We start from the raw sequence: 23,044 nt of genomic DNA, 5'->3' as shown, positions 1-23,044 counted from the left end.
AGGGTAGACAAACATTCATTACTCACAGATCTGCTTTCGCGAACCAGCGGACTCTCAAAATCAAATTGATTTTATTTAAGTGCCCATAAATTGTGCTCCCAAATCACAACATCAATGGAATTATACGAAAGTAACACGATCGATTCCTCTTAATTGTTTTAAAAGTGACAAGAAGCAAGTTTGACTGCATTATGTGGTGAAAACAAACCATGCGAATTTGTATTCTTAAATGAAAGTACAGATGAACACGTTCCTTGTCCCTTTATTTCAAGTGATCGATGAAGAGAAATCGATCATTTTACTTACGCGATAATTCAAGACACATGACATGAGTAAGAGCAGAATTATTTCATCAACAACTCACAATATATGAATACGAATATCATTTTGCTTACGACACGAAAATCATAAATACCAATATTGATTTCTATAAGTTGATTTCAATAAGAGCAAACTTACGATACTTATAATTTTGACCGAATGATATTCCTAAGCAAAACTTATGATTTTGGTAAGTGACTGGACATAAATTTTTCTCCCCTTAATCATAAGTGAAATTTATGGCTTTCAACAATAATCGTAGTGTCACCAAATCTTAAGTGGATCTTATGTTCTTCCTAAGTTTTTTTTGCCTCAGTGTAAAGCTGATTTGTTATTTTAATCATCAAAACAAAGCAATTTGAACCAATAAAATCACTTTATACTCACAAAAATGAGCTCTATCGATTAGGCTATAGAAAATAGCAATATGTTATTCACTAAACAACCCAACTGTGATAGCACATACATCTCTGGTGGTTAGTTCAGTGATGAGCGTAGCAACTACTGCGTTTTTGACAAGCACGCATGCTCGAGGCATGACCCGCGAGTTTGCCATTTCATTTTTACTGAATGTAGCAAACACCGGATTCACAAAGTCAAAAGGTTTCCTAGATAGAAATATCCCTTACGCAAGTAAGGTTCTTGAACTGAGGCCACTTGGGCAGTACCATTTTGCATAAGTCTGCAAAGATTGAACGTTGCTGTTCTTTTGCGCTGAAGATTCAACGGGGCTATCCTAACCGTAGCAACTACCCAAACTAAAGACACTATATGCTAAAGACACAAAATCTGATGATTGTTGCTGTTGATGATGATGCCCGCATCATGACAATGATGCTGCCGGGCAATGCACTTAAAGCGCGTTTGACAGGTCTCCTGCTCGATTGGAATGACATTGACAGTAAATTTGGAATTCCAATTGGCTTCTTTAGCGCTGTTGAGATAATTCCATATTCTGAATCTACATGCCAAACTGAGCCGAAATCCAAATTTTCATGAATTTTGGTGCCCGGGAACCTATTTAAAAACCAATTTGGAGTTTGTATGGGAGTGATTTGATGAATCACCCCTCGTCGGATTTTGTACTGAACGGAGCTGTCAAACAGTTGTCCAGCTGTCAAAAGGTGATTTGAAAAAATCTTTTTGATATAGAATTTAGGTATCCAAGTAATGTTCTAAAAATCTGAAAAAAAATCATAGTGGCTCAAAAAAAGGTGCTCTTTCGTTTAAAAATATAAAATCATTTATTTTTGTCAAATTTAAAAACCCAATTCCAACATTTTAATGACTTTTTGTATGCAACGTTATTCAATGAAGGGGTCTCCAGTTAGCCTAGTGGTTTAGGCTATGGATCGCCAACCCGGAGACGGCGGGTTCGATTCCCGTTCCAGTCGTGAGAATTCTTTCGACTCCCTGGGCATAGAGTATCATTGTATTTACCTCACAATATTGTCTATCCGGTTGGAATCAAGACAGGCATTCAATCAAAAATTGTCATTTTCTTGGTCCACAAGTGTCGCAACTGTTGCGCATCTAGTGCGCTGTGTTGCTGACAATAACGGGAAGGATGCGCACCACTTTTGACATGATTCAAAAACGTCGCGAGTTGGGTCGCATCACGACTTGATTGTGCGACGTCCGGTTTGGTAGCGGCCCGACAATATACAAATTCATGCAATGGCATGCAAAGAAAGCCCTTCAATTAATAACTGTGGAAGTGCTCAAGTTGGAGCGAGGCAGGCCAAGCCCCAGTGGGGACGTAGAGCCATAAAGAAGAAGAAGAAGAAGTAGAAGTTATTCAATGAAATTGGGGCGATGGTATCCCATCGAAATAATCATTAAAATCATAACAAATACCGTTAATTAACATAAATTCTCAAATTTCAGCGAGAACTGGGGTAAAACAGGCTCTATAACTCGCTTCAGAGTAGTTGTCCGTACATGAATCATCGATCAACCAATTCTTGAGAAAATTTGCTTTCGAATAAGCCATCCATGGTTACATATGGTCTTGTATGAAGAAAGTTATTAATCATTTCCACCATTGGGATTTATTTTGTCCAATGTGCACTATATTCGGCAGCGCAAACATTTTTGCTCGGGTAACGCCGACGCTCGACGTCGACCCAGCCGGCGTCGCGATCATGAAACCGCGTAACGAACCGCAATCGCAGCAAGCGGGTTCTAATTTGGCAAAAGTGGAAATTTTCTCGTCCGAGCAGGGCGCACATGGTTGATGAATGAAAAAAGTATTAACGTACAAATTACTTGTAAATCCGCTTTAGTGTAAAATAAGATTTCAAATAATTTAAATTTGTTTATATTCAAATGCGATGTTTGTGAATCGTTACAAAACGAGTTCTGCAAAGTTCTGTGCGATCGTTAAACGTGCGATCTTTGTCTGTGCGTGACTGTGGTGCTAGGCGGTCAGAAAACGGTCCGGAGCCGACACTGGTGCTCCCTTCCGGACACGCTACCAGGGACCCTCACAAGCGTTCTACAGGTGAGTGATTTTGTCGGTCGATTCCGAACCAACCACGCTGTAACAAACATCTTTTGCCGTAACCTGGGCTATCTGCTTCTGCTCTTCGAATGTAGCTAAAAGTAAGTGAATCCTCGAAAGTAGCAGAGAATTACTTTTGATTTTCATACTTTCTAATATGCGAAGCGAGTGATAAACAATAAATGAAATTTGTTGTAACTTAGCTTAGCTTAGCTTGACTGTGCCTGTCAATGGTTGCTCCTCGGTAATTGATCTGAACTGGATTTTCGGGGCCTTTGGCAGTTCTCCTATGGAAATGACAGTTCAGCGTTTGCGCTTTTGTTCGGCAGTTGTAAACAGTGGCATACACGGACCTGTCAACTGCAATGGCACTGAGCTCCAACTGACTAAGGTGCTGGGACACTTCAATTATTCTCAAAGTGCGTCGGCCATGTCCTTACAGTCAGTTGCGAAGGGAAAGGAACGTTAGGGTGTGATGGTTGTTGCTACTACAGACCAAGAGCACTCTGCGTCGCCATAACCAGCACAGATGTTTTATTTGTTAGTGAGGTAGGATGTGAGATCTGGGAGTCACCTTTGGTCGGTGGTGCGATCCAAGGGTAGCGAATATCTTTATGTGATATATATACAGTGTCGGACAAAACAATAAGACCACCGGTCCTATTTCATACAAAATGGCCAAGTTTGACGATATGGTACTCGGTTTCTAGTAAACCGATTTAGCTGAAATTTTGACAGCCGACTTTAAATTACTGGAATTTTGATGTGTATTAAATTGATTGAGTTCTGTTCACTACTTCCAAAGTTACAGATATACGGTGCGACAAAATTCTAACACCAGATTTTCATGATGGTTATTTGTGGTCAAATCAATAAAAATGTCCCCAAATTTTAATGGCATCCTTAATGTTAGTACTTGTTTATCAATCATAAAGTATCAGATAATCTCATATATCCTTGGATCATGGCAATCTGAAAATGGTCCTATTATTTTGTCGTTTCGTATATCAGTAACTTTTGATGTAGTGAACAGAACTGAATGAATTAAATACATATCGAAATTCACGTAACTCCATGGCGACTGCCAAAATTTCAGGCAAATCGATCCACTAGAAACCGAGCATCACATCGTCAAACTTGGCTATTTTGTATGAAAAATGGCTGGTGGTCTTATTATTTTGTCCGACACTGTATATATATATATATATATATATATATATATATATATATATATATATATATATATATATATATATATATATATATATATATATATATATATATATATATACAGTAGACGTTCGATAACATAACTGCAACATGTTTACGTTTCACTTAGCGAAAAAAATTCGATAACTGCAACGTCAGACAGGCGTCAACAACCCATCAATTGACGTTAAATGAACGCAAAATTCATTCGACCGTTCATTTGGGCTAACTTGGCGCACCGTTTTGACGGATAGCGGTGCGATAACTGCAAATTTGTTGCACTTACCGCACTTGCAGTTAGAAAGCATTGCAGTTAAACCGTTTGCACCGACTGAACGTCTACTGTATATGATATAGATTGTGTGTTGATTACTCTGAAGGAGAAGCGTCACAGTTCGCTTGGTTGCATAACTTGTAGGCGTCATATGGTAGATTGACACTGCTGTGAAAGTTGGAAAGAAGGGAATTGACTTTTTCAACCCGTTTTGTTCTAGCGATGGCTATGAACTTATGAATATACATGAGTTGTATATGTAGAGAAGAGAATAAATTAGATAGCATGATTCAAAGAAGGAGGAAAGGGATTGAACCCAAGACCTTCTGCATACGAATCAGAAGCAGACTACCAAGCCCGCGTAGAGTGATGAAAAACAAACAAAATTTGTTGTATTCGATAAATACTGAAGCTTTTATTCCATCGAAATTCGTGTTACGATATCTATTGTACCCTTGAGAGAGTTAAAATTTGTGATCATCCAATGCACCCAATTTATAATCTTCATTTGATTCGATTGTGAGTGGCCATATGCCGAGCTAAGTTCGAGCTGTAAATCATAAAATGTGTTATTAAAATGAAAAACTGATCATTTACATGTTATACCTTGTACTGAAACTGGATCCACAAACATCGCAACGGTGCAGTTTTGGGCCGTGCACTCGAGTCTTATGCTCATATATGTGGGATTTTACCTTGAATGTCTTTTGACAAATATCGCATTCGAATGGTCTTTCGTCCCCACTCGTGTGAGCATTCGCAATATGCCTACGCATATCGTGGCTACAAGAAAAGAAAAACACTTTTTGTTGTTAAGGTTCAGGATAAATTTATACAACTACTCACTTGGATACATATTTCTTTTGACAATAGGGGCAAGTAAATTGTCTTGGTTTATGACTTCTACAGTAATGGTTTTCGAGCTGTGCTTTTGTCGAAAACGATGCAGGACATATATCACACTGGAACTCTTTTTTTGGGATAGTTTCGTCTTTAACTCCAAGGTCCTGCATTTTTTTGATATGCCATTTAGTTTGCAAATGCACATCATAGTGTTTTCTGAAATATTTATGTACAAAATTGAAATGTGGGTAAAAATACTGTGGAAAGTCACTTACCGTTCAGTAAATGATACTCCACAGGGAACGCAATCGAATTTTTTTGGACCATGTACAACTCTTATATGACATTTCAGCCTTGCTGTGGAGCCCAATATTTTATGGCATATATCACATTCAAGTGACTGGTGGTTGTTGGCATCGTCTTCTATCTGTACTACTGCAGTTTGCGTTCCATTTGTATGTTTATTTGTGTCTGGAAATGTTGTCAATTCTGCATTGGCATCAGTTTCGATTTTAATTTCTCCTATGTCCATCGATTCATCAGCCACCACATTTTGAAACGATTCCTGCAACAGGTCATCTTCCTGACTTTCTAGAGCGGGTTCAATAATGGTCTCTCCCTTGTACGAATCAGAATTTTCGGTGCGGATTTCGGATATCAGCGTGCTTTGTACTTCATGGCATCGTTCTCGAAACTGATGAAATTCCATCAATTGTATTCGGCAGATGGAGCAAATAGCCTGGCTCAAATGGTCTTCTAAGGATATCTGGAAACACAACACCAATATCACGTGATAACTTTCATTAATAAACTATTCATGTTTGATCTTAAACCTCTATCGAAAGATAATCCGAAATCCATTGCCGTAAGCCACCTCCGTTAAATACACTCTCGACAGATTCTTCGCTCAAACAAAGTCGACACGTTTGAAACAAACTTCCGCCTTCCTTCGGTTCGGTTTTGACGACCATGGACATCGTAATTTGGCTTCTTAACGTATTGATTTAAATTCGTGGATTAGTATACAAAATGTGAACATAAACCAGAGCTTCACAAGAATCAACATATGTTTATGTTTACATTCAGATGTTCAGATCAGAGTCTATTGCCAGAGTCGTGCAAAGAATGAAAACACATGAGCCGTTTTATGAGACGTTTGGGATGATACAGAACAGCTGCTGACAGCAGTATCGTCAGCGCTGGCCTTATGCTAATATGAAGACCGCTTTATCAAGAAGACTAGCAGCACTGCTGCACTAAATAGCTGCAAAACGGTGAGCTGACAGGGAGTCTCCAACATATCTCTAGTCCTCACTAGTTCCTACCTCATGCTACCTTGGGTCAATCGATGATAAAGACCGCCAACTGAAGGCTGTGTTGTTAGATGGTAGTCCATCCTGGACATTTGTCCTTCTGACTTTAGCTAGATTGAGGAGGTACGTCCCGAGCGTCTGTTCACCAAGGAGGTGCGGCTCAAATAGCGTCTGTTCTGGCATTCAGCGGCTGAATAAAAAGCGCTGTATCGCGTTAGCAATACTGACGGTGACAGCCCAAGGTAGCCAGCGATTAGGCAGAACATGATGTTGAATGCATAATGATCCGGAAATAGTTGAAGGGACTTATGAGGACACCCAAACGGCGAAGTTTGCAACTAAATCGTCCTTGTGCTGGTAGATGGCCGACACTTCTCTGACGTCATTGCTGTCAGTACTTTTAGAGATCCCAACATCGACTCAGATCGCTAATTTGTATTTCTTGAAATGTTTCTAAGAAGAAAAAAATGCATACCTATAGGTAGAAGCTCAAGATTTGAGACTCAAGATACTACACGTTTGTCCTACCCAGGCAATTCAGCATGGTCGTGCCTCTGTCATATATAATTTTTAAGCTCCAGAGTGCACAGTGATTGATATAAAAGAAATCAAATGTTTGTATCGTTTCAATCACATTCATTTTTATTCGCCAAACACTGAGTTGCGCACTGTGCTAATGTCTCTGAAAGCGCCCAATTCCAAGTTGAGAAGCCATTTCCTTCAGGCGTTTCGCTTGTGAATGCTCCGAATATGCCGAGTCAGGTGAGAGCTGTAAACCATAAAATGTGTCATGAACGATTGAAAAAAAAATCACCATCTCCATACTTTGAGCTGAAACTGGATACACAAATACTGCAATGATGCAGTTTCGGACCGTGCACTCGTTTCTTATGTTCATCGGCTATATATTTGAGCATGAATGTCTTGTGACAAATGTCACACTCGAATGGCCTGTCCCCACTCGTGTTGTGGAGGGTTGTGACATGTCTGTCCAATTCGTACCTAAAAGAAAAAAAATATTCGTTTTTTCTTATGTTAACACTCTGGATAAATGTATGAATCAGTTACCTGGTTATATACAACTTTTGACATGTGGGGCAAGCATATTTTCTGGGTTTATGCCTTCTTGTGTTGTGGGTATACAGCTGTGTTTTTCTTGTAAAATATACATCGCATTCAATGCACTGGATTTCTTTGTTTGAAACAGATGCCTCGAAAGCTTCAATGGGTGGCGTTTTTTTGGCATGCCCGTCAGTTTGCAAATGCACATCATAATGACTTCTGAAATATTAATGTAAAACATTAAAATGTGGGTAACAAATTGGGATGGCATTTCGTGGGGCTACTTACTTATAAGGAAATGCCAATCCACAGGGAACACATTCATATTTTTTTGGACCATGTACACCCTTCATATGGCTTTCCAACCGCAGTATAGAGCGGAATAGTTTATGACATATTTCACACTCAAGTAACTGGAGATTTGCGGTACTGTCTTCTGTTTGAACTTCTGAAGCTTGCTTCAAGCTTATTTGATCATCTATGCCTGGAGATGCTGGCAATTCTGTTTCGATTTTTATTTCTCCTATGTCCACCAATTCACCTTCCTGATTTTCTAGACAGGGTGCCATTTCAGCATTTTGCTTATAGGAATCAAACATTTGAATGCGAATTTTGGATTTCAGTGTTCTTTGTACATCATGGCAGCGTTCTCGATACTGATGAAATTCTTTTAATTGTATCCGGCAGATGGAGCAGACAGCATGACTCAAATAGTCTTCTGAGGATATCTGAAAATAGTACAACACCATCAAGTGAATGATAACGTTCAATCACTAACAATTTAAGCTCGGTGTTCAACCTCTATCGAAAGATAATCCGAAATCCATTGCTGCAAGCCCTCTTCGTCAAAAACACTGTCCACAAATTCTTCGCTCAAACAAAGTCTACATGTATTAAGTAAACTTGCTATTTCATCTGGTTCGGTTTTGATAGCCATTGCCATCGTAATACAGCTTATTAAATACCGTTTAAAATACTTGGAATAGAATACAAAATATAAACACAAACCAAGTTCACAACGATCAGTACATATGTTTATGTTTGCATTCACATCAGATCAGAGTCTGTTTTACCAGAATCGTGCGAAGCTTGAAACCAATGCGTCTTAGGGGCGATTTCTTCACCCTGGCTTAAGCGTTAAACCAGGTTTAACTATATGGGTAAGCCTGGCATACCGGTTAAGCCGAGGTGAAGAAATCGGCCCTGGCTTAGGCGTTAAACCAGGTTTAACTATGTGGGTAAGGGCCGATTTCTTCACCCTGGCTTAGGCGTTAAGCCAGGTTCAACTATATGGGTAAGCCTGGCTTACGAGTTAAGCCGAGGTGAAGAAATCGGCCCTAAGCCTGGTTTACCGGTTAAGCCGAGGTAAAAAAATCGACCCTTCACCCTCCACTATAAGCACAGACAAACAAACGTAACTCTTAGAGGAAATTCATCAAAAACTTTCGCCCTGTGTAATTTTTATGAGCATATTGCTACCTGTTGGTAGAACCGCGCTCGACACTGTCAGCCATGATGGATTTCGATTTTACTTTTTGCTGACACGCACACTACTACACAAATTGCCTGCACGGAACCAGAAATCAACCCAAATATAGGTTCTTTTCACTCATATCGGCTCTTCCGTGCGAGAACCCAAATTTGGCTATACCACGTTAAAACTCTGAGTGGGTAGTTTCCGTTTGATGCCGGCAGAAAATTGCAACCCATTGCAAAGTTCTTTCTACCTAGCGTTAACTTTCGAAGTACCCTAGTGGGTTGAAATAAACCCACTTTTGGATAAACGGCACAAAACCCAAATTTGGCTTCTCGCACGGACATTATCGGCTAGGTAGCTGCTTCTCGCTTTGTTTTTGACAACAATGCGAACGGGAGAGCGAGGAAACAACCCACTGCTGGGTAAAAAGTTCAAGCGGTATACTTATTTTTGCGTTCTTTTAACGTATTTTTTAGGTAATCTGTTTTTTCCGTGTGTAATTTTCGTTTGCATCATTCAGCAACGTGTACACTAGCAAACGTAAAAGCGATCGAACACTAGCGCATCTGGTGGAACAATCGCGCAAATAAAATGAAATTTGATTTGATCGCTAAATGCATGTGTCAAGCCGTTTTGAAGAGTGTTACGTCTGTTTGTCTGTGCTATAAGTATCATGATCACATATATACCATTACCCCAAAATCCACAACAACAAATGTAATTTCCCCGAGTGAACTACATACAGACGTACCATTCTTCAAAACGGCTTGGCACATGCATTTAACGATCATTTCAAATGTCATTTGATTTCCGCGATTCTTCCACCAGAGGCGCTAGTGTTCGATCGCTTTGACGTTTGCTAGTGTACACGTTGCTGAATGATACAAACGAAAATTACAGGTAATTTGTGTAGTAGTGTGCGTGTCAGACAAACTTCAAATCAAAATCCATCATGGCCGACAGTGTCTCGCGCGTTTCTACCAACAGGTGGAAGTGTGCTCATGAAAAAGACACCGGTCAAAAGTGTTTGATGAATTTCCTCTAAGAGTTACGTCTGTGGTGTAATGGTGGTTCCCAAAGTGGCCTTCGAGATTTTGTTATTTGAGATTTTGGGATAGAATTCTCAATGCTATCCACTAGTACATCGATAAACTAAAGTAAAATCTTATGGAGAATTGAAAAAGAATTTATCTATTGTTAATTGACTTCCATCCTCTTTCACACTTTATATAACGACCTTATAGCTAAACTAGTATGGATTTTATATACCATTTTCCACCTTAGTGCGAGGTATGCACTTCGAACGGGATCGCCCAAGTAATTTTCGTTCAGTGCATTATTTTTTCGTGACCGGAATGGTCAATAAATTTAACACAGCAAGCCCCATTTGATTTGACGTTTCGTTTCAGCTCTGTACTGGGATCCGGAATAAAGCGACGCTTGCTCATTTCTTGAGCGACTCCTTGCTGAATTTTACACGCATCTAGATTGCCCAAGAAATTTCTTGCGATCTGCGTAAGTACTACCCATAAAAATAAAAATGAAATTCTGCCTTGAAATATACCATTGTCTGATTGACCCCACAATACCATAAAATTCCAACATTTTAATGAATTTTTATATACAACATTATTCAATGAAATTGGGACGATAGTATCCCAGCGAAATGATCATTAAAATCATAACAAATACCGTTAAATAACAGAAATTCTCAAATTTTAGCGGGAACTCGGGTAAAACGGGCTCTATAACTCGCCTCAGAGTAGTTGCCCGTACATAAATCATCCATCAACCAATTCTTGAGGAAAAATTTGCTTTCGAATAAGCCATCGATGGTTACATAGGGTCTTGTATTAAGAAAGTTATTAATGTTTTCCACCTTTGGTGTTTATTTTGACAATGTGCAGTTGCAACCCATCAGCTCGCTTTCTGGCCCGGAGATTGCTACGAACACAATATTCGGCAGCGCAAACATTTTTGCTCGGGTAACGCCGGCGCCCGACGTCGACGCCCAGCCGGCGTCGCGATCATGTGACCGCGTAACGAACCGCAATCGCAGCAAGCGGGTTCAAATTTGGTAAAAGTGAAAATTTTCTCGTCCGAGCAGGGCGCACATGGTTGAGTGAAAAAAGTATTAACGTACAAATTACTTCTAAATCCGCTTTAGTGTAAAATAAGATTTCAAATAATTTAAATTAGTTTATATTCAAATACGATGTTTGTGAATCGTTGAAAAACGAGTTCTGCAAAGTTCTGTGCGATTGTTAAACGTGCGTGACTGTGGTGCTAGGCGGTCAGAAAACGGTCCGGAGCCGACACTGGTGCTCCCTTCCGGACACGCTACAAGGGACCTACACAAGCGTTCTACAGGTGAGTGATTTTGTCGGTCGATTCCGAACCAACCACGCTGTAACAAACATCTTTTGCCAAAACCTGGGCTACCTGCTTCTGCTCTCCGAATGGAGCTAAAAGTAAGCGAATTCTCGAAAGTGGCAGAGAATTACTTCACATTTTCTTTCTAATATGCAGGGCAAATGATGAAAAATAAACTAACTAAAACAACTTAGCTTAGGGAAGATTCAAATATTACGTCCATCGTTTTTCGGGATTTGTAGACCCCCCTCCCCCCTCTGTCACGCAATTTTCCTATACTCAATACACGTACTGTCACACTTTTATAGACCCCCCCTCCCCTCCCCAAATGTTGGACGTAATTTTTGAACGTTCCCTTAGCTTAGCTTGACTGTGAATGTCAATGGTTGCTCCTCGGTAATTGATCTGAACTGGTGTGAATAGGCCTAATCAGAAGACGTTTCAAATCACCTGATTTTTGAGGCCTTATGAAAATGATGGTTCAGCGTTTGCGCCTTTGTTCGGCAGTTGTAAACAGTGGCATACACGGACCTGTCAACTGAAATGGCACTGAGATCTAACTGAATAAGGTGCTGGCACACTTCACTAATTCTTAAAGTGCGTCGGTCATGTCCTTACAGTCAGTTGCGAAGGGAAAGGCACGTTAGGGTGTGATGGTTGTTGCTACTAGAGACCAAGAGCACTCTGCATCGCCACAACCAGCACGGATGTTTTATTTGTTAGTAAGGTAAGATGTAAGATCTGGGAGTCATGGTAGTACATCCTCGGCACTGTTGTCCTTCAGACTTCAGCTAGATTGAGGAGGTACGTCCCGAGCGTCTGTTCATCAAAGAGGTGCGGCTCAAATAGCGTGTGTTCTGGCAGTCAGCGGCTGAATAAGAAGCGCTGTATCGCGTTAGCAATACTGACGGTGACAGCCCAAGGTAGCCAGCGATTAGGCAGAACATGGTGTTGAATTCATAGTGATCGGGAAATAGCTCAAGTGACTTATGAGGACACACGAACGGCGAAGTTTGCAACTAAATCGACCTTGTGCTGGTAGATGGCCGACACTTCTCTGACGTCATTGCTGCTAGAACTTTTAGGGGACCCAACATCGACTCAGATCACTAATTTGTATTTCTTGAAATGTTTTTAAGAAGAAAAAAAAATATGCATACCTATAGATAGAAGCTCAAGATCTGAGATCACGTTTGTCCTACCCAGGCAATTTAGCATGGTCGTGCCTCTGTCATATATATTTTTTAAGCTGCAGAGTTCAGAGTGATTGATATAAAAGAAATCAAATGTTTGTATCGTTTCAATCACATTCATTTTTATTCGCCAAACACTGAGTTACGCACTGTGTTGAAGTCTAATGTCACCCAAAGCATCCAATTCCAAGTTGGGAAACCATTTCCTTCAGGCGTTTCGCTTGTGCATGTTCCGAATATGCTTAGTCAGGTCAGAGCTGTAAACCATAAACTGTATCATGAATGATTTTGTGAAAAGAAAATTAATCATCTCCATACTTTAAGCTGAAACTGGTCACACAAATACTGCAATGATGCAGTTTCGGACCGTGCACTCGTTTCTTATGCTCATCGGCTATATATTTAAGCTTGAATGTCTTGTGACAAATGTCACACTCGAATGGCCTGTCCCCAGTCGTGTTGTGGAGGGTTTTGACATGTCTGTTCAATTCGTACCTACAAGAAAAAAATATTCGTTTTTTTTGGGAACGCTCAGGATAAAAATGTAAGAATCAGTTACCTGGTTACATACAACTTTTGACATGTGGGGCAAGCATATTTTCTGGGTTTATGCCTTCTTGTATTGTGGGTATACAGCTGTGCTTTTCTTGTAAAATATACATCGCATTCAATGCACTGGATTTCTTTGTTCGAAACAGATGCCTCGAAAGCTTCAATGGGCGGCGTTTTTTTGGCATGCCCGTCAGTTTGCAAATGCACATCATAATGACTTCTGAAATGTTGATGTAAAACATTAAAATGTGGGTAACAAATTGGGATGACATTTCGTGTGGCTACTTACTTATAAGCAAATGCCAATCCACAGGGAACACATTCATATTTTTTTGGACCATGTACACACTTCGTATGGCTTTCCAACCGCTGTATAGAGCGGAATAGTTTATGACATATTTCACACTCAAGTAACTGGAGATTTGCGGTATTATCTTCTGTTTGAACTTCTGATGCTTGCTTCAAGCTTATTTGCTCATCTATGCCTGAAGATGCTGGCAATTCTGTTTCGATTTTTACTTCTCCTATGTCTACCAATTCACCAGCCTCCACATTTTGCACCAATTCTAGACACAGTTGACTTTCCTGATTTTCTAGAGAGGGCGCCATTTCAGCATTTTCCTTGTAGGGATCAATTTGAGTTTGAATTTGGGATTCCAGCGCTCTTTGAACATCAAGGCATCTTTCTCGATACTGATGAAATTCTTTCAATTGTATTCGGCAGATGGAGCAGACAGCTTGACTCAAATGATCTTCTGATGATATCTAAAACAGAACAACAATATCAAGTGAATGATAACGTTCAATCGCTAACTATTCATGCTCGGTGTTCAACCTCTATCGAAAGATAATCCGAAATCCATTGCTGCAAGCCCTCTTCGTCAAAAACACTGTCCACAGATTCTTCGCTCAAACAAAGTCTACATGTTTGAAGTAAACTTTCTATTTGATCCGGTTCGGTTTTGATGGTGATTGACATTGTAATTTAACTTATTAAATGCCGTTTAAAATACTTGGAATATAATACAAAATATGAACACAAATCAAGCTCACAACGATCAGTATATGTTTATGTTTGCATTTACATCAGATCAGAGTCTGTTTTACCAGAGTCGTGCAAAGCTTGAAACCAATTTGTTGATAATGGAGTTGATTGTGCCGGGCCACACTGTTTAGTTCTACGTTTTTTTTCTGATAGACGTCACCTCCTTCACTTTTTCGTTGAAAATCGTATGAACCATTTTACGAGACGTTTCGGATCAGCTGATCGCTCATTTCATGAATGAAAATTTGACAGGAGGTTGCGCCCAAGCCCATGAGTGTTAATATCAATATCAACACTGTTGTCGTTTCGTAAAATATACTATAACACTATCTAAGCGAATATTATACCTATCAGAATCTGTCAAACCGATACCGAGCTGTCAAACCGATTGTTTACCAACCAGTGTTGCCACATATTTAAATATCTGTGAATCCACGAGGATTTCTTTCTTTTGTACCCTGAATCCGCCGGCAACTGATTTTGTGCAAAATCTGCACCACATTTACCTACAATATTGAATAAGAAAGTCTCAAATAGGGTCCTAAAATTAAAAACGAAATCTCGCTTATATTGAATAATACGATCAAGCATGGTATTCTAATCGGAATTGTACTTTACTCGAACTTGAAAAACAAAGGAATAATGAGAAAATTCGAAATAAGTAAAATGGTAAATAGTTCTACTTTGACATTTGAGGTCAACCTTGTGTGACTGAGCTTGACATTTTTCGCACTGGGATTTCAAAAATGTTCCTATCTGACATACACGGTGAAAAAAAAATCACTCAAAGTATGTGTTATAAGCTAGGGACGAGACAAAAGCCTGAAAAAATAAAAATTATTTATTTTCAACTACGGTTAATAAAAACGTCAAAAAATGAGTAAATATGTACTCTTGAACCATATATTGTGGTTTAAAACAAGAATCCCGATAGGACTTTAGGAGCCTATTATTACTAATTTGTGAAAAAGTGTACTATGTACGTACATCAAACGTACATCCATATTGCATGGTTTCATCCGCCATCTTGGATTTTTTGGAGACAGTCTCTGGTCTCCGGACATCTTCTCCGTACCAATTTTACTTGATTTTATTGAGCTTAAAGCCATAGACAAACAGACGTAACACTTAGAACAAATTCCTTAAAAATTGATCGCTCAGTTACACTATCACGGAGAAAAAATGTTTGTAATTACAAACAGGATTTAGTTTGTTTTAACCGGAATTCAAGGTAGATTATGGCACAACCAATATTTTAGTTGCTTTCAACAACCAACGCCGGTTGAAACTAACTAACATAGTTTGTTGTTGTGTTTCTGAGCTTGCGGGTAAAAAGAACAAAACATTGGTTGAAATAACAAACGTGATGGTTGTTTCGTATGACAGCTTCAGAAACAACCGCCGCGATCAGTTGTTACAAACCAAAAATATGCGTTTGAATATACCGGAAACTAGTTTGTTCTGAAGCAACGTGTCGTTTGAATTAACTAATGAATTAGTTATTTTTTAATTGTTTGTTGCTCTTATTTTTCTTTTTCTCTTGTTTTCAATAAAATAATTTGTTATAAAGCATGCAACTAGTTTTATTTATTTCGCTACTAACAACATTCACATTCGCTGAAAATAGTAATTTTATTCATGTTTAGTCCTTATCAGCGATTCAGCATTTCCTCATCACAAAGTATCACGACAAGTATCCTAGCAAAACTCCACCGTTGAGCACAATTCGTTTCTTGCTCCGATTCAATTTCACGTCAGTTTGTTCCAAAAAATGATACAATGCACTATTCATCGTGAATTCCTTGGTGAATTCACTCTGCGTTAACACAAGAATACGGCGGTCAAGTTCCGTATGAAACATGGCAGGGAAGCCCAGGATTTCAAACGTGCCTAAAAATATTATGAATTTATACTTCACACTATGAATGTTGAAATGAGGTTGAAATATAGAAGCTTACCTGAGATTCTGAAGTAAGTTCGAAGTTCAACAAAAAATAAATAAACGCAACGAATCGCAATTCTTTACACTCAGTTCCAGCTGCGATCCACGAGGCGTTTCAATTATCTTCTGTAAAATGGTCGTACGAACCGGGTACTCCTGATCAAAATCAAACAAACTAATAATCTGGTTTGTTATGAACTGGAATTCCAGTTGAATTTTCACTAACTAACATGTTGGTTTGATTGTACATGGACAGTTTGTTGAAACAAATCAAAGTTTCGGTTTGTTTTTCTCGAATTACAAACGTAATTGACAACCCAAACATTAGTAAAAACAAACCATGGATTTTGTTGTAAACTACAAACATTTAAGTTTGTTTTTGCTGGACCGTATATCATTTACCAATATTAGAAACAACAAATAAACGAGGTTATTTCAACTGCCAATTTTGGTTTGAAAACAACAAATGTTGAATTTGAAATAACAAATCCATCAGTTTAATAATCAACAAACTAGTTTGTTATTTCAAACCAACTTGATTTTTCTCCGTGTAGCACCTGCTGCTGGTGATGATATTGCGCGAAGCACTGAGCTTCGCAATATTGTCAACGGCAGGCGCTAGTGTCAAACGTCAGACGCGGACAAAAACGATGCGCGCGCTTCTGGTTGTGAAAGTAACAACTACGGAGATTCAAAATGATCGTTAAAACCGTGTGCGATGGAAATTTCGTCAGTGTTACGTCTGTTTGTCTGTGCTAAAGCTCCATAAAACAACCAGCCATATTAAAATACAGACTTTAATGCCGAACTTCGGGTGTTTTTCCGAGATCAAATATACTTAAATTGCACATTCGAAGCCGAAAACTCCGTTAAATCCTTTATTACAGACAAACAGACGTAACACCTCCAACAATTTTCGTACAAATCCATCGTCCACATCACACTACCATCGTCAACAGCGCTAGTATAAAACTTCAAACGCGAAAAAACACGATGCGCGTTCCTCTGGTTGTGGAAGCCACAACTATATGAAGATTTAAAAGGGTCGTAAAAAACGTACTCGATTGAAGTTTCGCGAGTGTTACGTCTGTTTGCCTGTGATAGAATTTTGTACGGGTCGCAATGGATAATTGCAGGCTTTTCACACAAAATCATAGGAGTAATTTTCACCGGAAACCCGGGAACGGTATCTGAAGGAATCCAGTATCAGTGAAGGAAAAATCCTGGCAGATCCTAGCATATCTTAGGAGCAATCCCGGGAGAAATTCCAGAAGGATATCCAGAAGGATAGCCCATATAGCCGAGGCGGTAAACGCACGGGTATTCAGCATGACCATGCTGAGGGTGACGGGTTCGATTCCCGGTCGGTCCAGGATCTTTTCGTAAAGGAAATTTCCTTGACTTCCTTGGGCATAGAGTATCTTCGTGCCTGCCACACGATTATACACATGCAAAATGGTCATTGGCAGAGGAAGCTCTCAGTTAATAACTGTGGAAGTGCTCATAGAACACTAAGCTGAGAAGCAGGCTTTGTCCCAGTGAGGACGTTACGCCAAGAAGAGAGAGAGAGACCCGAAAGCAATTCCAGTTGGAACCAAGGAAGCACGGGAGAAATCCCAACAAACATTTTAGCTATAGAAGAGTTGAACAAACATCTCTTAAGCAAACTTTAGCTTAAGAAACTGTAATTCTGCTATCTCTGTATCTTGGGATGCCCAAAGAGAGAAACCCGAGGAAGAATCCTGGAGGAATCGCTGATGCAATCTCGAGAATAATCCTTGAAAAAGTCCTGGAAACAATACCGAAAGAAATCCTTAAAGGAATCCAGAGAAAAATCAATGGAGGAATCCCGGAATAATCCCTAAACCAATCCTGGGATCAATGAAAGAATTTCTGAAGGAATTGCTAACGATATTCCAGAAAGAATACCCTTGACAGAATAGTGGATAAATGCCTGCAAGAAAATCCATAAAGTGAACTCGAGAAATGAATCTTAAATTCATGGGGAAATCACTGCAGGAATCTCAAAAAAGTCATAAATCGGTGATATCAATGAAGACATCCGTTAGAGGGGAATCTCTGAAGAAATCCAGGGAGGAATTCCAAATGCAATCCCTGGAAGAATCTTTGTAGGAAATTCAGGAGAAGTTTCCTAAACAAATCCCAGGAGAAATACCCAAAAAATCATATGATAAAACAATGAAGAAATACCGGAGAAAATCCCTGAAGGAATACCTGAAAGAATGCCGGAGAAGTCCCGGGAGAAATTTCCACAGGAATCTCGCGAGAAATCGAATGATGGAAGGAATCTCGGAAGAAATCGCTGGAGACTGGAGAATTGCTTGAGAATTTCCCAATGGAATTTCAAGAATAATTTTTGAAAGAATCCAGAAGGAATCTCGGGAGAAATCCCTAAAGGAATTTCGGGGAAATCAACGAAGGATTCTGAGGAGAAACCAATAAAGGAATCCCGGAGAGAATCTTTAAGGGAATCTCAGAAGGAATTCCTGAAAAAAAATCTCAAAGACTTCCTGGGAGAAATCCCAGAAGGATGCCCGGAAGAAAGAATTCTGGAGGAATCTCTGATGTGATCTCGGGAATAATTTGTGAAAGGATCGCGGAAGAAATCTATAAAGGAATCCCTGTAGGAGTACAGGAAAGTATCCCATAAGGAATCAATGATAGAATCCCAGAAAAAATCCCGGAAGAAGTCAAAAAGTTTCAACGGAAACTCTCCAATGGACGTGAGGAACCAATGAAGGAATCCTGGGAAGATCCCTGTATAAATTCCGAGAGAAATACCTGTAGGAATGCCAGGAAGAATGCCCCATTGAATTCTGGAACAACCCCTGAAAGAATCCCGGGAGGCATTTCTGGAGAAATCCCTAGAGGAATACTCGAAGAAATCCCATGCGGAATTCTGAATGGAATCCTGGAAGTAGGTGTTTGCTCAAGCACTTTTTTTAGGAAACATTATTTTTTTTGGCATAGAAATAGTCGTTCAAAGCCGTGGGATGGAGCGATTATAGAACCGACTTGATACAATTCAATGTTTAGTTGGGTATTGCGGAAAATAGAAAAAAAAATCCAACGGAAACTTCTGGACTAATCTCTGCAGGAACTGTTGTATGAAATCCTGGAGGAACTTATGCAGGAATCTCTGGTGGTTCAGGAATCTCTCTTAGAGAGATCCCTGCAGAAAGTTCTGAAGGAATCCCTGATTGGAATTTTCGAGTTATTTCAGAAGGAAATACATGAAGAATTCTCGAATGAATTCCAAATGAATACAAGCAGGAATCCCAAGCGAATTAGAGCAGGAATGCCCAAATGCATTCCAGGAGAAATCCCCGAAGGAATTCCAGCTGGAATTTCTGAAGGAATTCGAGAAAAAATCCCCTAAGGAAATCTAGGAGCAATCAACGAAAAATATCTAGGAGGAATCACAAATAAATACAAGCAGAAATCCTTTAAAGAATCCAGTGGGAATTCCACAGGAAAATTGGAATAGAATCCAAAAGATTTCTAGGAGGAATAAACGGAAAATATCCAGAAGGAATCCTTGAAGGAATTCCATCAGAAATTCCTGAGAGAATTGTAGAAGAAATTGCCGAAATAAGTCCACGAAGAATCCTCGAAGGAATTGCAGGAGAGGAATCCCCGAAGGAACTCCAGCAGGAATCCCCGAAGAAATTCTAAGAGGATTCCCCAAAGGAATTCCAAGAGGGAATCCAGAAGGAATTCCAGAAGGAATCCCCGACGGAATATCAGGAGAAACCCCCGAAGGAATTCTAGAAGGGATCCCCGAAAGAATTCTAGAAAGAATCTTCGTAGAAATACCAGGACGAATCTCCGAAGGTTTTCCATGAGGGATATCCGACGAAACTCGAAGAGGAATAACCAAGAAATTCCAATTATATATACCGAAGGATTTCCTGGAGGAATCCACGACGGAATATCAGGAGGAATCCCCGAAGTAATTGCAGGAGAAATCCCTGGAGGAATCCCAGGGGGAAACACAGAAATAATTCCGGAAGGAATATAATATTTGAAAGAATCCTCAAAAGTATTTCGATTGGAAACCCCAAAGGAATTTTAAGAGGATATTTCTGAAGGAATTCGAGAAGAAATCCCCTAAGAAAATCTAGGAGCAATCAACCGAAAATATCTAGGAGGAATCCCAAAGAAATTCAAACAGAAATCCTTTAAAGAATCCAGTGGGAATTTCACAGGAAAATAAAAATAGAATCCAAAAGATTTCTAGGAGGAATAAACGGAAAATATCCAGAAGGAATCCTTGAAGGAATTCCAGGAGAAATCCCTGAGAGAATTCTAGAAGAGATTGCCGAAATAAGTCCACGAAGAATCCTCGAAGGAATTGCAGGAGAGCAATCCCCGGAGGAACTCCAGCAGGAATCCCCGATGGAATTCTATGAAAACTCCTCGAAGAAATTATAAGAGGATTCCCTCTTGGAATTCCTTTGGGGAATCCCGAAGGAATTCCAGAAAGAATCCCCGACGGAATATCAGGAGAAACCCCCGAAGGAGTTCTAGAAGGAATCCCCGAAAGAATTCTAGAAAGAATGTTCGTAGAAATTCCAGGACCAATCTCCGAAGGTTTTCCATGAGGGATATTCGATGAAATTCGAGAGGAATAACCAAGAAATTTCAAGTATAAATACCGAAGGATTTCCTGAAGGAATCCCCGACAGAATATCAGGAGGAATCGCAGAAGAAATCCAGGAGAAATCCCCGAAGAAACTCTAGGAAGGAGGAATCCCCGAAGGAATTCCATGAGGAATCCCCGAAGTAATTGCAGAAGACATCCCTGGAGGAATCCCAGGGGGAAACACAAAAATAATTCCGAAAGGAATATTCGAAAGAATTCCAAGCGGAATCCTCAAAGGTTTTTCGATTGGAAACCCCAAAGGAATTTTAAAAGGAATTCCCATAGGAAGTATAGGAGAAACCCTCGAGGAAATTCAAGAATCTCCGAAGGAGTTTTAGGAAGAATCCCCGAATTCCATTGGAAATTTGCGAAGGAATTCTAGGATAAATCACCGAAGCAATTCAAGAAGGAAATCCCGCAGGAGTTCCAAGAGGAATTCTATGAGAACTTTCTAAAAAAAATCGAGGAGGAATCTCCGAAAGAGTTTTAAAAGGGATCATCAAAGTAATTCCAGGTAGAAACCCCGAAGGAATTCCAGGAGGAATCCACGACGGAATATCAAGAATTTCATTTGGAATCCATGAATAAAGTTCAGGAGGAATCCCTGAATAGAGTCCAGAAAGAATTTTCAAAGGAAATCTAGAAGAAAATCTCAAAGGATCCATAGAAAAATATCCAGGGCGAATCCTCGAAGAACTCCTGGAGAAATCCTCGAAGGAATTCCATGAGGATCCCATGGATGAGTTTCAATAGGAATTTTAGGAGGAGTCCCCGAAGGCATTTGAGGAGGAGTCCCCGAAGGAGTTCCAGGAGGAGTCCTCAGAGAAATTCCAGGATAAATCCCTGAAGGAATTCTAGGAGGAATTCCCGAAGGAATTCCAAAAGGAATCCCCGAAGAAATTCCAAAAGAATTCCCAAAAGAATTCAAGGAGGAATCCCCGAAGGAATTCTAGGAGGAATCTCAGAATTAATACCAGAAGGAATCCCCGAAGGAATTCCAAAAGGAATTCCGAAGAAATTTCAAAAGGAATCCCCGAATAAATTCAAGGAGGAATCTCCGAAGGATTCCAGGAGACAGCCCGGAAGGAATTCTAGGAGGAATCCCCGAAGGAATTCTTGGAGAAATCTCCGAAGGAATTCTTGAAGGATTCTCCGAAGGAACTCCAGAAGGAATCCCCGAAGGAATTCTTGGAAGAAACCTGGAAGGAAGTCCAGAAAGAATCCCCGAAAGAATTCCAAAAGGAATGCACGAAGGAATATCAGAAGAAATTCCCGAAGTAATTGCAGGAGTAATCTCCGAAGGAATTCTAAGAGGAATAACCAAAGAAATTCCAGGAGTAAACACCGAAGGAATTCCAGGAGGAATCCTCGAATAAAATCTAGAAAGAATTTTAGAATGAAATCCAAGAGAATTTTCCGAAAGAATTCCAGGTGAAATTCTAAGATGAATATCCGAAGTAGTTCCAGGAGGAATCCTCGAAGGAAGTCCAGGGGAACCCCTGAAGGATGTTCAGCAAGAATCCCCGAAGCAATTACAGGAGAATTCCTGCAGGAATTTCAAGGAGAATTCCCGAAGGAATTTCGGTAGGAATCTCCGAAGGATTTCCAGACCGAATCCTCGAAGGATTTTCAGCGGCATCTCCCAAAGGGAATGTTCCCGGGTAGGGGGAAGAATTCGCAGGAGGTATCCCCAAAAGAATTCCTGGAGGAATTTCAGAGGAGGAAATCCTGGAGAAATACTTGTAGAAAGTCCATGAAAGATCTTTCATGAATATTCTGGAGATATGCCTTATTATAATCCTAAGGAAATTTTTGAAGGAACTCCTACAAGATTCCCTGAAGCAACTCCTGTAGGAATTCCTGAATGAGCTTCTGGAGAAATCTCTAATGTAACTTCTGGAGGAATCCGTGAGTCCTTCTGGAAAAATCCCAATCTCAATCTGCAAGAAGCCCAGGAGCGATCCCTGGAAGAACTTCTGGAATAGCCCCTAAAGGAATTTCTCGAGGATGTCCTGAAGGAATCTTAGAAAGAACTCTTATATTGGAATCTCAGAATAAACTTCTGGGAGAATCCCTGAATCCTCCTGTAGCGGTCCTTGGATTTTCCTATAAGATTCTCTGAGGGAACTTCTGGAGAGATTTCTAAAAGAACTTCTGTTGGAATTCCTGAAGAAATTCAGGAGGAATTTCTGAAGCAACATCTGCAAGCATCTCTGAAACTCCTATAGGAATATCAAAAGGAACCCCTGGACTAATATCGGTAAGAACTCC

The 23,044-nt window shown here is 39.9% G+C and overlaps 3 protein-coding genes across 3 annotated transcripts in view; 1 reads left to right on the top strand and 2 right to left on the bottom strand.

Annotated features, from left to right (window-relative positions):
* The first annotated feature begins 2,571 nt into the window (after positions 1-2,571).
* The window catches only part of LOC109425914 (PR domain zinc finger protein 5), a 94,757-nt gene continuing 74,284 nt past the window's right edge, over positions 2,572-23,044 (top strand). The window contains exon 1 of the mRNA XM_019701289.3: positions 2,572-2,824. The gene's annotated coding sequence lies outside the window, so the exon portion shown is untranslated. The remainder of the gene's footprint in view (positions 2,825-23,044) is intronic.
* On the bottom strand, positions 4,761-5,859 carry LOC109425859 (zinc finger protein 691). The gene is made up of 4 exons (XM_029876274.2): positions 5,426-5,859; positions 5,154-5,366; positions 4,914-5,090; positions 4,761-4,857 (listed from the first exon to the last, which is right to left on the bottom strand). The coding sequence occupies exons 1-4, from the start codon at positions 5,857-5,859 to the stop codon at positions 4,812-4,814; spliced, it is 870 nt and encodes a 289-aa protein (XP_029732134.2). The 3' UTR covers positions 4,761-4,811.
* On the bottom strand, positions 5,426-14,487 carry LOC109407594 (zinc finger protein 184). The gene is made up of 10 exons (XM_062858364.1): positions 13,956-14,487; positions 13,410-13,885; positions 13,128-13,340; positions 12,887-13,063; positions 8,325-8,568; positions 7,814-8,253; positions 7,532-7,744; positions 7,289-7,465; positions 5,984-7,232; positions 5,426-5,916 (listed from the first exon to the last, which is right to left on the bottom strand). Exons 1-9 carry the CDS (start codon positions 14,097-14,099, stop codon positions 7,184-7,186), a joined length of 2,133 nt encoding a protein of 710 aa, XP_062714348.1. The 5' UTR covers positions 14,100-14,487; the 3' UTR covers positions 5,426-5,916; positions 5,984-7,183.

The sequence above is a fragment of the Aedes albopictus genome, chromosome 3, assembly GCF_035046485.1.
Source record: "Aedes albopictus strain Foshan chromosome 3, AalbF5, whole genome shotgun sequence".
Taxonomy (NCBI): domain Eukaryota; kingdom Metazoa; phylum Arthropoda; class Insecta; order Diptera; family Culicidae; genus Aedes; species Aedes albopictus.
Note: the sequence above shows the minus strand (reverse complement) of the source record. Positions and strands in the feature narration are given on the sequence as shown.

Bases quoted from the DNA above. Each gene is read 5' to 3' on its own strand.
- LOC109425859 (XM_029876274.2), bottom strand. From the start codon at position 5,859: ATGGAATTTCATCAGTTTCGAGAACGATGCCATGAAGTACAAAGCACG. The intron at 5,367-5,425 runs GTAAGTGACTTT...TAAATATTTCAG, and splicing joins GGAGTATCATTTACTGAACG to AAAACACTATGATGTGCATT. The intron at 4,858-4,913 runs GTATAACATGTA...TATGATTTACAG, and splicing joins GGATCCAGTTTCAGTACAAG to CTCGAACTTAGCTCGGCATA.
- LOC109407594 (XM_062858364.1), bottom strand. From the start codon at position 14,099: ATGTCAATCACCATCAAAACCGAACCGGATCAAATAGAAAGTTTACTT. The intron at 13,886-13,955 runs GTTGAACACCGA...GTTCTGTTTTAG, and splicing joins CGGATTATCTTTCGATAGAG to ATATCATCAGAAGATCATTT. The intron at 13,064-13,127 runs GTAACTGATTCT...TTTTTCTTGTAG, and splicing joins CAAAAGTTGTATGTAACCAG to GTACGAATTGAACAGACATG.